The sequence below is a fragment of the Canis lupus genome, chromosome X (genome assembly GCF_048164855.1).
Source record: "Canis lupus baileyi chromosome X, mCanLup2.hap1, whole genome shotgun sequence".
Taxonomy (NCBI): domain Eukaryota; kingdom Metazoa; phylum Chordata; class Mammalia; order Carnivora; family Canidae; genus Canis; species Canis lupus.
Window position 1 is genome coordinate 98,771,877 of NC_132876.1, and position 14,231 is coordinate 98,786,107.

Consider the following 14,231-nt stretch of genomic DNA (forward strand, 5'->3'; position numbering starts at 1 on the left):
AGTAGCCCGATCCGGTATTAAGCTGATACTAACAACGTGGAATGGCTTCTTAACAAGGCTTTGCTTCTTCCTGGAAACTGGTGAACAATCAAATCCTGTTGTGTAGACCCTCGGTGCAGCTTCTGTGTTGTCTTCACCTAGAAGTGGGGAAGGATTTCCCAATCGGCGAAGAGTCGGGGTGACGCTGTCTGCACCTAGTGTCAAGTCTCTCTTTCTCTTTGTCTTCCAGGACACAATGTAGGAAGCCTTTTCCACTTGGCAGATGATTTGGGCAGAGCGATGGAGTCCTTAGTTTCAGTCATGACAGATGAAGAAGGGGCAGAATAAATGTTTTACAACTCCTGATTCCCGCATGGTTTTTATAATATTCATACAACAAAGAGGATTAGACAGTAAGAGTTTACAAGAAAAAAAAAAACAAATCTATATTTTTGTGAAGCGTAGTGGTACTATACTGTAGATTTCAGTAGTTTCTAAGTCTGTTATTGTTTTGTTAACAATGGCAGGTTTCACACGTCTATGCAATTGTACAAAAAAGTTATAAGAAAACTACATGTAAAATCTTGATAGCTAAATAACTTGCCATTTCTTTATATGGAACGCTTTTGGGTTGTTTAAAAATTTATAACAGTTATAAAGAAAGATTGTAAACTAAAGTGTGCTTTATAAAAAAAAAGTTGTTTATAAAAACCCCTAAACACACACACACACACACACACACACACACACACACTTTGAGGCAGCGCATTGTTTTGCATCGTTTTAGTGTGATATCCACATGAAATTCATGGTTTTTTTTTTTCTTTTCTGGCATATTAAAGATAGGACTTCCTCTAACACCACCAAATGACTACTTCATATGGCTCTTTTAGGAATTGGTGACTGAGTGGAACTGGCTGTGGGTTTTCGCTTTATGCATCTATATGTCTAGAAGTATGTAAATACTGTAGGTATATAGAGAAATAGATCTGAATTTCTAGAGACCTTTGAAATTTCTTGGTCAAATGATCTGGCCACTTGCTAATGGCAAGAGATTGCTTCTGGTCGTCCAGGCTTACCTGCTTGGTCTAGAATGAATTTTCCCTGGAGCCTGAAACCAGGAGGCAACTACCACACTAAAACATTGTCTGGGGCTCCAGATGTTTCTCATTTGAAACTTTCCACTGACAGCTACGCTATTGAATCTTTTAAAAGGGACATACGAATGAATACACAGGACTTACTATGTCAGAGTAATCCATGGGTTGATACATTCAGCTTCCCGCTGCTGGCAATGCCACGATCTACATTTAATGATGCTTCAGTGGAAGTCACGACATCAGAAGACATTTTTAACTCCCAGACAGTGAGGAGGACTTTCTAGTAGGGCTGGAGGGCTGTGGACTCCCAGCCAATCCCTGGGAGGGAGGGGGGTCACTCTTCAAGTAAAGGATTGGATGAATGTTCATAACCATACATGGAGATCTTTGTAATTACAACAAAATCACTTCCCTCTCCTCACAGTGAAATAGCAGTGGGCATTTGAGGGGGTTTTGCTTTCTTGCTTTATTGCTGCTTTTTTTTTTTTTTTTAGATTTTTCCCCTATTGCAAGGAGTTTTTAAATGCCACAAGACTTCATTTAAAATAACCCTTGGGAAGGTGTGTAAGACAGCCTCATCATGGTGTGCTCCTGGTAAATATCTACCCAGAAGCCCATGAACTGTGTTTCCCTACTTCACATTTCTCTACAACTAATTCCACACAGGTTTGTAAGGGGGGAAGGTAGATGGATTCACATGTTCCAAAGGGTACTCCAAACCCTTGCTGGTGGGTGAGGAAGGTTAGAGATACAAACATTGTTCAAAAAGAGAATAACCCAAGAGGACTAACTGGTAGGAACAAGCTTTACTCTATCATCTTCTTGGCCTTTCATTTGTTTTCATTCATTCATTCACTAGAAATCACCATGTGACCTATTATTTTGCAAATCTGTTACCTCTTAGATCAAGTATCATTAACTTTTGCAGAGTGGGTTTTGTCTATTATTTTATTAATGACAATTAACATCCAACATGGCTTCTCATGCTATTTCTACCTCACTTTGGTTTTGGGGTGTTCCTAATAATCGTGCACACCTGATTTCACAGCTTCACTACTTGTCCATCATGTGAACATTTTTCTCCATTTTTTCCCCCACTGTCATTTCCAAAGGAAAACCCAAAGCTCTAAGGTAACAGAATGACATGAAGATTTGGTTTTGGTCTTGCATTTTTTCTCCTTTATGTGACACTGGACTTTTTCTTTCCCCGCAGATTTTTTTTTTAACCATGATTTAAAACAAGGGGTTGTGTTACTTCTACTAAGCAGTTTTAAGTTTCATTCTAAAAGCAGAGGTAAATAGCGTGCATAATTTTATTTTAATCTTTTCATTTTATCTTTTAGACATTAGTTCTGGAGTGAGTCTGTCAAAATATTTGAATAAAAATTGAGAGCTTTATTGCTACGTTTTAAGCATAATTTGGACATTATTCCGTGTTCTTTATAACCACCAAGTATTAAACTGTAAATCATAATGTAACTGAAGCATAAACATCACGTGGCATGTTCTGTCATTGTTTTCAGGTACTGGGTTCTTGAGTATCATAATATATTGTGTTTTAACACCAACACTGTAACATTTACTAATTATTTTTTTAAACTTCAGTTTTACTGCATTTTCACAACATATCAGACTTCACCAAATATATGCCTTACTATTGTATTATATTACTGCTTTACTGTGTATCTCAATAAAGCACGCAGTTATGTTACAAAAAAAGTGTTGAGTACAGTACTTTGTTTTTGATTTTTAACTATGTAATACATTCATATGGTTGACAAGTAAAAAAAAAAAAATTGAGAAATCCAAGTGCTGAAAATACTCCCACTTCCCACATCATCCACACTGGCCTATGAGCAAATGTTAATTTCCGCGTCTCCTTCCAAATGGTTGTGATCATGAAAGCAATTACAAACACATGTTCTGCCTTTTGTCCTTTTATTACACCTGAGACATAGTTTTCTATGCACTTGATTGAGAATGAACTCCAGAGATCCAGCCACTCTTAATCCTATCCAAATAGATATTTCCATCTCAATACATAACATGTTTTCTCATCCTTTTTTATAGCTGCATAATAGTCCGGTGGGTGTTAGTGGGATATTACTTAAGCTGTCCTCTTTGGTGGGACACATGGGTTGTTTTATATCTCTTCCTGTGACAAACTATACTGCACATCTTCCCTGTCATGTCCCTCGTGCAAAAATCTTATCTGTGAGACATGTTCCTACAGGTGAGATTTCTGGATTACAGGTGGTAAGCCATGTGTGGAGCTTGGGAGATCATTTTGGTGCAGCAGTAGTCACAGTGCTTATTTGGTTTCCTGTTTTAGTAATCACAAGTAGATGAATTAGCCAGTATGCAATTTACACTTGCTTCTCAAGAGAATTCATCACTTCTGTTATTGTTGGTAACACCAAATCTAAGGGGCAATCTGAGCGATACAAGTCTCACCTAAAAGGAGACCTCACAACTGGTTCTGGGGAGGATAGCCCTACCACACACAAGTCATGATCAGGACCAGAGAGAGATCCTCACACTCCCGTCCTGCTTTGCTTCTGTCCCAACTGCCGAGGAGGGGAGGACAAGGAGTAGCCATGTTGGCTCCCCTAAGGGGGGGGGGTATCTTTGCCTCCAACCAAGATCATGGAGAGGAGTTCCCCAACTGTGTTCACATGCCAGGGGTCCAAAGAAATTGCCAAGTCCATGAGGTAAAACCTATTCTAGTGACTCTGGAAACAGTAGGAGAGGGTCAAGCTCATTGAGAATAAGACTAAGGGAGTATGGCATCCCTGCTAGGAATATCACCTGCTTGGTTTCTGAAAGTGAGCTGATGATGCCCGCCCAAACAACTACTGATTGGAAAGATCACCCCTGAAGTCCACATGCTCCAAGACTACTTTTTGTCCCATTTCAATCAATCATGTATTCCCTCCTGCCATTCCCCAAACCCACCTTTGTTAGAGACACTCAGACTAGCTGTTTGGATGGGAGGATGCTAGGTTACCAAGGAATACAACACTTCCCCATGCCTGCCACAACGGTGTGTGGAGGACTCTGAGGCAGGGTTTGGCTTTCCATTTCCACACTTGGCACAGGTTGGAGGGGAGGCAATTATTTCAGTTAAAATGTAAAATGGATCAAGCCAGTGCAGACAGTGCACTGGCAAGCAAAACGTGTGTTTAGGGCAAAGCACCAAGACGCATGGATGTGTCCTATGGAGCTGTGATGGGATTTCCCTGAATCTGCAACACTCTGATGGTGGAATGAATACAAACATGAGCAGTGGCACACTTGCAAAGACTTTCCTTCAAATTAAGGGTAGCAAGGACATGAATGGAACTCTTTCCCACAGTAGTATGACCACTAGAGGAACCACAGACACATTCCCCATCACTCCATGGACAGCATAGTGTTGTGATCTCATGTACTTATTTGATAACATGAGAACAACTACACTCAGACTTTCCATAATAATATTGTGTGTGTGTGTGTGTGTGTGTGTGTGAGAGAGAGAGAGAGAGAGAGAGAGACAGAGAGAAGTTTGGGGATGTTTGAGAGTGGCTTTCTTATACAGCAAAGATTACATATAGTAACGTGAGGCTTAAATTCTATACCTATATATTTGAATGTGCATATTTTATACATACACATACAGGATCGAGTTTTAGCTCTTCTAGGAGATAATTCGAGCTCACAAAAACATTGTGAGAAGAGCACAAAGAACCCATATGTGCCCTTTATCCACATTCAAAAACTGCATATTGCACCATTTACGTTTTCCTTCCATATAGAGTCTATTTTCTTCCTAAACTATTTTGAGAATTAAGTTTCAGACATCATGCCCCTTTATATTTAAATATTTCAGGAAAATTTTCTGAAAACTAGAACATTCTCTTGCATAACTACATGAAAATTATCAAAATAAAGAAACAGCAGTAAAGATAACATCTACACAGCCATATCCAAATGTTGTCAGTTTGCAGGGTCTTTCCTAGTTACATGTGTTTCCCTGATCTGGTCTTGGATCTAATTCACGATCTCATGACATTTAGTCCTGTCTCTAATCTTCTTTGATCTGGAATGGTTTCTCTGCCTTTCTTTGTCTTCAAAGACTTTCACATATTTTAAGAGTATGAGCCAGTGACTTTGTAAGATGTGCCTCCATTTTGGTTTGTCTCCTATGCCCTTTATGATTAGATTCAGAGTATGTGTTTTTGGCAGGAATAGGACACAAGTGATGATGTGTCCTCAGCACATCATAGTAGGAGGCATGTTATGATGGTCTGTCCCATTCTTGGTGATGTTAACTTTATACCCTGGTAAAGGTGGTTTCTCCACTTGGTATACATTTTAAAACCTAATTATTCTTAAGCCTTTAGGTTCACTTGGAAAATCTTACTATTTTCATATGTATTAATGTCAATGATCTGTGTAAAATAGGCACACTTTCAGGGAGTTTCAGTTAAGATGGCAACATAGGAGCCTCCCAAATTCACCTCCTCCCACAGACACACTCAGTCTACACCCATATACAGGAGTCCCTCTGTAAGAAACCCAGAAACTGAGTGACTCCTATACATATCATGCGACTGCCAAAACCAGTAGGAGAGTCTAAGACACAACATCCCCATAAACCTTGTCCCTGGCACAGTGACACACAGCCAGGAGGAAACTCACAACTCCCAGCTTCTCTCTGAGGAGTGATGACTTTGGACCCCACATCTGGCACCCCAACTTTTAAGACTTCCTTGAGAGATATGGGACCCCCAAAACATCTAGCTTCAAGATCCCAAAGGGCTGGTCCAGGAGATCCACAAGGCTGTGGTGAACAAGGAAACAGTTGGTAAAGGGCTCAAGCAAACTCACCATGGCTGACCCCCTAGGGCACAACACAGAAGCAAGAGGCAGCAGACTCAGATGCTCAGTCTTTCCTTAAAAGAGGCCTATTTGCTTATATTCATAGCTGTGGCCCAAGGGGCAGACTTCGAGTTTCACACCTAGCTAGGGATGGACTGCAACCCTCCCCAAAGACCCCAGAGGACAGCGGATGCTCTGTGCTCCTCCTCGGCCTTGCTCCACACTGCCAGTCTCTCCCAGAAGGAGCTTATGAACATGTCTGGCACTCTGGTTTGGGGGGCTACTGTCCAGGGGTTGCCCCTTCATCCTCTGGCTCTGGTAGCCAGTTGGGCTTACCTTCGTGAGTGCCACAGGACCATCACAGACAGAGAAACAGTTCTTACCCAGCTGTCCTCCCAGGGCATGGCACAGAGGCAGCATGCAGTAACACCCAGGCCTTCCTAAAAGGGGCCTGTTTGCTCATCTTAATGGCTATGGCCTGAGAGACCGGCTCCTAATTGAAACACGTTGAAGGGCAGATTGCAATACTCCACAGAAACCAGAGGATGCTCTCTTTGTATCTCCCTCCACTTCATTCCAGGGCACTGGTGTCTCCCATAAAGGAGCTTGGGCACATGTCTGGTGCCTTGATTTGTGCAGCTACTGCCCAGGCAACACCCTTGCTCACCTGGCTCTGGTGGCCAGTAAGGCTTATGTTTCTCAGTCCCATGGGACTGTACCAAACAGAGAAACAGTTCTTCATTGGATATCCATGCCTCCCATCCCCAGAGTACAGTGCAAAGGCAGCAGGAACACTCATCCCACAGTCTTCCTCTGAAAGAGAGGGTCTAGCTTCCAATTAGCCTGCATCTACATGCTGACACAAACAGATCTTGGCACACCCTCAACTGCTGGGAGCTACTAAGAACAAAGACTGCTGCTTCAGCCATGTCCACAATAGCCTAACTAGGGAGAGATCCCAGATGTCCATTGATGGGTGAATGGATAAAGCAGTTGTGGGATATACATGATAGAATATTACTCAGCCATCAAAAAGAATGAAATCTTGCCATTTGCCATGATGTGGATGGAGCTAGAGGGTATTATGCTAAGCAAAATAAGTCAGAGAAAGATAAATACCATATGATTTCACTCCTATGTGGAATTTAAGAAACAAAACAGAAGAACATAGGGGAAGGGAAGGAAAAATAAAATAAGAGGAAAACAGAGATGGAGGAAAACCATAAACTCTTTTAATGCTAGAAACAAACTAAGGGTTGCTGGAGGGGAGGTGGCTGGGGGGATGGGCATTAAGGACGGCACTTGATGTAATAAGCACTAGGTGGGATATGCAACTTATGAATGAATTCTACCTCTGAAACTAATAATACAATATATGTTAATTAAATTTAATTTAAATAAAAAAAATTTAAACGAATGCTGCTAGGCAATCACAAAAATTTGAGAGACAACCTAGAGCTGGGTGGGGTTAAATGATAAGGTTCCATCTCCTACACAGACCACTCCTTCAAGACCAGGAGAAGTGGCTATTTCATCTAATATATAGAAATGAATGCAGAGAATCAAGGGAAAAGAAGCAAGGAATGTGTTCCAAATGAAAGAACAAGATAAAACCTCGGGGAAAAAAATCTTAATGAAATAGGAATAAGTGATTTACCTGATACAAAGTTCAAAATAACAGTGATAGTATACTCATCAAGGTCAGGAAGACAATAAATAAAATGAGGATTTTACCAAAGAAAAAATATACTAAAATGCCAAACAGAGGCGTGCCTGTATGGCTCAGTCGGTCAAACATTCAACTCTTGGTTTTGACTAAAGTCATGATCTCAGGGTTGTGAGATGGAGCCCTGCATCAGGCTCCACACTCAGCATCGAGTCGTCTTGAGTTTTCTCTCTCCCTCTCCCCCTACTCTTCCTGCTTGTATGTATGTGTGTGGGGGGGGGGTACACATGCACACACATTCACTCTCTCTCAAATAAATAAATAAATCTTTTTTAAAATTACCAGATATCTTAGTGCTTAAGAATACAGTAACTAAGGGGGCAGCCCGGTGGCTCAGCGGTTTGGCGCCACCTTCAGCCAAGGGCCTGATCCTGGAGACCTGGGATCCACTCCCATGTCAGGCTCCCTGCGTGGAGCCTGCTTCTCCCTCTGCCTGTGTCTCTGGTTCTCTCTCTCTCTCTGTGTGTGTGTCTCTCATGAGGAAATGAATAAAATCTTTAAATAATAAAATAAAATCCTTTAAAAAAAAGAATACAGTAACTAAAAGGACACATTCAACAGTTGGGTTCAACAACAGGGAAGAGAAAGGGGCAGAAAATTGATTTGAAGAACTAATGGCTAAAAACCACCATAACCTCAGGAACAGAGACAGACATCCGGATCCAGGACACCCAGAGAGTTGAAAAGAAGAGGACTCCAAGGAGACCAAGCCAAGACACATTATAATTCAAGTGTCATAAGTTAAAGAAAGGATTTTTTAAACCGCAAGAGAAAAATAAATTGTTACATTCAAAGGACCATTAGCAGATTTTTAAGCAAAAATTCACAGGCCAGAAGGGAGTTTCACGTTATATTCAAAGTGCTGAACGAAAAAAACCTGCCAACTAGAATACTCTATCCAACAAAGTTGTTCTTCAGAAGTGAAAGAATTTTCCAGAGATGAAAAGCTAAAGGATTGTAGCCCTAGACTGGCCTTCTAAGAAATGTTAGACTGCTTAAAGTTGAAATGAAAGGGCACAAATTCATAACAGGGAACCATGAAAGTATAAATCTCACTGGTAATGATAAATATATAGGTAAATTCAGAGTAATCTAATGTTGTAATGGTGGTGGGTTAATCACTTATAAATTTAGTATGAAGGTTAAAAAAAAACAAAGTTTCAGGGCCCCTGGGTGACTCAGTTAAGCATCCAACTCTTGGTTTCAGCTCAGGTCATGATATCATGGTCATAACATCAAGCCCCATGTTGGGCTCCAAGCTTTGTGCAGAGACTGCTTAAGATTCTCTCCCTCTCCCTTTGCCCCTCCCCCACATACATGCTCTCTAAAAACAAAAACCAAAGTAGTAAAAATGACTATAACTACAATAATTTCTTAATGTATACACAAGACAGATGTAAATTATGACATCAAAAAAATTGGGGGATGAAGGTAAAAACGTAGAGCTTTAGAATGCATGTGAACTCAAGTTGATAACAACTTAGAATAGACCATTAGAAATGTAAGAAAGATGCCTTATGTGAGCCTCATGGTAACCACAAAGCAAAAACCCACAGGAGATACACAAAAGACAAAAAAAAAAAAAAGGATCTAAGCATACTACTACAAAAAAGCATCATTTCACCAAGGGAGAGAACATAAGAAGAAAGGAACAAAGGAATTCCAAACAACCAGCAAACAATGAACAAAATGGCAGTAATACCTATTAATAATTACTTTAAATGTCTGAGGACTAAATTCTCTAATCTAAAGACAGAGTGGCTGACAAGATTAAAAACAAGACCCAACTTTATGCTGCTTATAAGAGACTGACTTCAGCATTAGGGACATACATAGGCTAACAGAGAAGGGATGGCCAAAGACGCTCCATGCAAATGAAAAACAAAAGAAAGCTTGGTTAGTTATACATATGTCAGACAAAACAGACTTTCCAAGAGACTGTAGTAAGCGACAAAGGTCATTACACAATGATAAAAGGGTCAATCCAACCAGAGGATGTAATATTTGTATATATTTATGCACCCAATATAGGAACACCTAAATATATAAAGCAAAAATTGACAGACCTAAAGGGAGAAATACACAGCAATACAGTAGTAGTAGGGGCTTTAATATCCCACTTCCAATGGATAGATCATTCAGACAAAAAATTAATAAGGAAACATCGGGCTTACACAGATATAAACAGAACATTCCATCCAAAAACAACTTAATACACATTCTTTTCAAGTGTACATGTAACATTCTCCAGGACAGATCATATGCTAGTCGACAAAACCAGTCTTAATACATTTAAGGAGACTGAAATCATATCAAGCATCTTTCCTACACTACAGTGGTTTTAACTAGAAATCGGTTCTAAGAAGAAAACTGGAAAATTCACAAATACGTTGAGATGAAACAACAGAGAAAATCCAGAAAGACTCATTACTAGTAAGGAGATGAATCAGTAATCAAAAACCTCACAACAAACAAGAGTCCAGGACCAGATGGCTGGCCAAAATATATAAAGAACTCCTACAATTCATTGGCAAAAAAGAGAGAAAGAGAAAGAAAGAAAAACAATCCTGTTTTCAAACGGGCAGAACATCTAAATAGACATTTAGATGCCATTCAGATGGTCAACACATACCTGAAAAGGTACTGAACATGACTCATCATCAGCGAAATGCAAATCAAAAGTCACAATGTGATATCACCTGACACCTGTGGGAGTGGTATTCTCAAAAAGACAAGCAGTTGGGCTGGGTCAGAAAGACCTTGTTCTTTAAGGGAAAGGTTTGAGGAACAGGTGGTGATGGTCTCCTGGGAGGAATTCCAGACACCTCAGACACCTTCCTGCTGCCAAGAGAAACAACTGGAGTGAGAATAATGGGACAGTGACCCTGGGTTGCTGTGGACCTTGGCAGACATGAAATGGGGCCCCTTGGGGGCCCACACCAGAAACCTGGCTCCCAGAGGTCCTCTGGCCTCCTGGAAGGCAACAGACTTTTGGCCTGTGTAGATCAGTCACCCTTTCTGGCTTTCGGTGCTCGCACCCCTACGCGGCCTTTAGGCTAGATCCTGGTCTTCCACACCTGGCCAGGCCCCTGGAGCAGGTCACCTCCACACTGTGACTCTGATGGGGCACTGAGGGACGGTGACTGGAGTTTGGTTTATCCGGGGCATGAGGCACATTTCTTAAGAATGACTCTGGGAGGAGGGGCTTCCAGCACAGGAGCACCCAGGCGTTTTTCACCCTTGCTGTTCCCATGGAATCCGAGGTTCCCATGAGATTCAACTGCTTCTGGAAAGTAAAGCAGCGCCTGGGGCTTGATTCCATGGAGCTCTGAAGCTCAGCGAATCAAGCCCATCCTCTGCCTGCCCCTCTCTCTGGACCCGCACTTACAGCCTGCCCCCCCCCCCCCCACCACCCCTGCCCCCATTGGCCAACTGGGAGAGTGAACTGCGCATGCGCTGGCCCAGAGTCCCTGAAACTTGCAGACACCGGATACCGTAGGAGCCCAAGGCCCTTTGCTCATACTATTCGTTGCGAAATCGCATTTTAAAAAGACACATTTTTCAAGTTGGAACCTAAGGCTAATGTCGCCAAGTTGTCACATTTTAAGCACCATAACAAATTATTACTAAATTCAATAAAGTATTAAAACCATGGATTAGGTATACTTCGCCATCTCTGCTTTATTCTTAACTTCTTAGGCTTTCCAGACTCACTTGGTGAGGCCGAGCCTCCGTGTACCCCACTGCGTCCCAGGAGTGCCCGGGTCTTAAACCTTGAAGGCTTGGGCGTGGCCAGAAAGGTGACCTTTAGCCGCTGTGGGTAACCCAGAATGCCCTGCAATTAAAAGCCAATCTCTGTAGGGCGCGACGTGCCAACAGTTGGGAAGCACCGCGCTAAGGGAACAGTTAAACCACCACGAGAGTCGAGGTTACTGGTTCAACAATTCCTGCTCATACTAAACCTCAGCATCTTAGGCACGTTGACAACTGGTATCCGTCAGATATTTGTGGCTAAGAAGGGTAACTCCCCTTTCATGGCCATTACAGCAATAGGGGACTCCAAGCCATATGGGAAGTTCTTGCTTACACTCCTCACACCGTGATCCCGGGCTTGACTGGGCCTCTACCCTGCGTGGATAACCGCCAGCCCCTACACCAGGGCCTGAAGGCCTCATTCATGGTTTATGCCAGTCGTCTTCACGTAATTCTTTTTTTTTTAAGATTTTCTTTATTTATTCATGAGAGAGAGAGAGAGAGAGGCAGAGGCACAGGCCGAGGGAGAAACAGGCTCCACGCAGGGAGCCCGACGTGGGACTCGATCCTGGGTCTCCAGGACCACACCCTGGGCTGCAGGCGGCGCTAAACCGCTGAGCCACCCGGGCTGCCCCACGTAATTCTTAATAAAACGCTTCCACTCTCAACAACGCCCTGGTGGTAGAATAAACTGCCCGGCCACCCTACCTCTGCTTGGCCTTTGCGTTGGGACAATTCTTCACACATGACACTCTCTCACTTTGCAGTCCCCCTGCCACACACACACACACACACACACACACACATTTCCCGGTGCCTCCTAGGCAAAGGGCAGACAACTAGCGGGTCCCTTTTCCAACCCGAATACCGCTGCGTTCTTTGCATATTCTCCCTCACTGGCCGGCTCCCGCCCTTAGGTTTTAAGGGTATTAGTTCCTGCATACTTTTCCCATTTTGTCCGACCGTCTAGTCCCTTCCCTAAAGTAATTCATGGACGATACCCCAGATGGAAACATCGACCATCTGAGAAAAGCCAGGAAACGAAGAGATGTTTCCCAAAGGCGGAGAAACACGTGATCCCCATTCATTTGCGTTCCTTTAATTTTTTTTATTCATTTTATGATAGTCACAGAGAGAGAGAGGCAGAGACACAGGCAGAGGGAGAAGCAGGCTCCATGCACCGGGAGCCCGCCGTGGGATTCGATCCCGGGTCTCCAGGATCGCGCCCTGGGCCAAAGGCAGGCGCCAAACCGCTGCGCCACCCAGGGATCCCCATTTGCGTTCCTTTAAATGTAACATCTGACCTCAGCGCGTGTGCGGCTTGTAGCTGCTCGAGGTGCACACCGCAGTGCTCCTGACACTTTCCCTGTCGTCTTGGGGCCACGCCATCCGCACCCCGGCTGCCCACGGCTCACAGCGGTGTCCCTCTCTGGGCACTGCCTTCAGCCTCAGGCAACTGTCCTTTGCACAGTAACACCACCTCTCACAGGGAAACCACCGGGGCCAAGAACTGGCTGATGGAATCATACAAACACCTAGTCTCACACACACACCCCGCCTCATTTGGGGACAGTGTGGAAGGGCCATCCCAGCCCCAGAGGCAATCACACCGCAGGGGCGCTCCTCTGCCCCACCTGCCCCTCCTCCCACCAGCTCGCGGCTCCCCCCACCACCACCACCTGCCACACGTGATCAATCCTGGGAAACTTCCTGCAGGTGAGCGCTTCCTCTGCAGAAAACACTCCATCTCCGGAGGTCAGAGAGTGCGCTCCAAACCGCTGCCATTAGTTTTCCTGGGAAACAGCTGCAAACCAAGAGAAGAGGAGCGTAAGCGGCTCCACCTGTCTCTCCATCCTGGGCCCACGGGGCTCAGACCTTGGCCTTGCCTTCTGCCCGCGTTCCTGCACTCCCACTCCTCAAGCGTTCATATTCATGTCCCCTCACGTTCTGCACAGCAGGATCCTTTCCTCCCACCCCACACCGAGCGGAATCGCCCTCCTCCCCAAAGCTGACTCCCTCATGGTTGCGCCCCGCAAAACGCTTCTGTGTGATGTGCTTGGATGTGCGCTCCTATTTTTACAAACACTCCCCCCTCCTGTGGTAGGGCCCCAGGCTCACTCCTCGAAACTCCTTTTTTTTTTTTTAAGGTTTATTTATTTATTTATGATAGACATAGAGAGAGAGAGAGAGAGGCAGAGACACAGGCAGAGGGAGAAGCAGGCTCCACGCCGGGAGCCCGATGTGGGACTCGATCCCAAGACCCCAGGATCGCGCCCCGGGCCAAAGGCAGGCGCTAAACCGCCGAGCCACCCAGTGATCCCGGAAACTCCTGTCTTTAATGTGAATGCTGGCTTGCTGACTTCATTCGGTCCCCTGGCTATAAATACCTTTAATGAGCCTCGGTGTCCATCGAAAGATGAATGGATAAAGAAGCTGTGGTCTATGTATACAATGGAATATTCCTCAGCCATTAGAAACGACAAATACCCACCATTTGCTTCAACGTGGATGGAACTGGAGGGTATTATGCTGAGTGAAATAAGTCCATCGGAGAAGGACAAACATTATATCGTCTCATTCATTTGGGGAATATAAAAAATAGTGAAAGGGAATAAAGGGGAAAGAAGATAAAATGAGTGAATATCAGCGAGGGTGACAGAGCATGAGAGACTCCTAACTGGGAAATGAACAAGGGGTGATGGAAGGGGAGGTGGGCGGGGGGTAGGGGTGACTGGGTGATGGGCACTGATGGGGGCACTTGGCTGGATGAGCACTGGGTGTTATGCTATATGTTGGCAAATTGAACTCCAATA

General features: G+C 43.9%; 1 protein-coding gene and 1 long non-coding RNA gene across 20 annotated transcripts in view; one reads left to right on the forward strand and one right to left on the reverse strand.

Annotated features, from left to right (window-relative positions):
* The window catches only part of DMD (dystrophin), a 2,167,959-nt gene extending 2,165,161 nt beyond the window's left edge, over window positions 1–2,798 (forward strand). For all 19 annotated transcript variants that reach the window (XM_072818058.1, XM_072818060.1, XM_072818056.1 and 16 more), the window contains one exon: window positions 230–2,798. In XM_072818058.1, coding sequence (XP_072674159.1) covers window positions 230–327 — 98 coding nt within the window. In that variant the 3' untranslated portion in view covers window positions 328–2,798. The remainder of the gene's footprint in view (window positions 1–229) is intronic.
* The window catches only part of LOC140628667 (uncharacterized), an 84,928-nt gene that overhangs the window by 53,941 nt on the left and 16,756 nt on the right, over window positions 1–14,231 (reverse strand). The gene's annotated exons all lie outside the window — the stretch shown is intronic.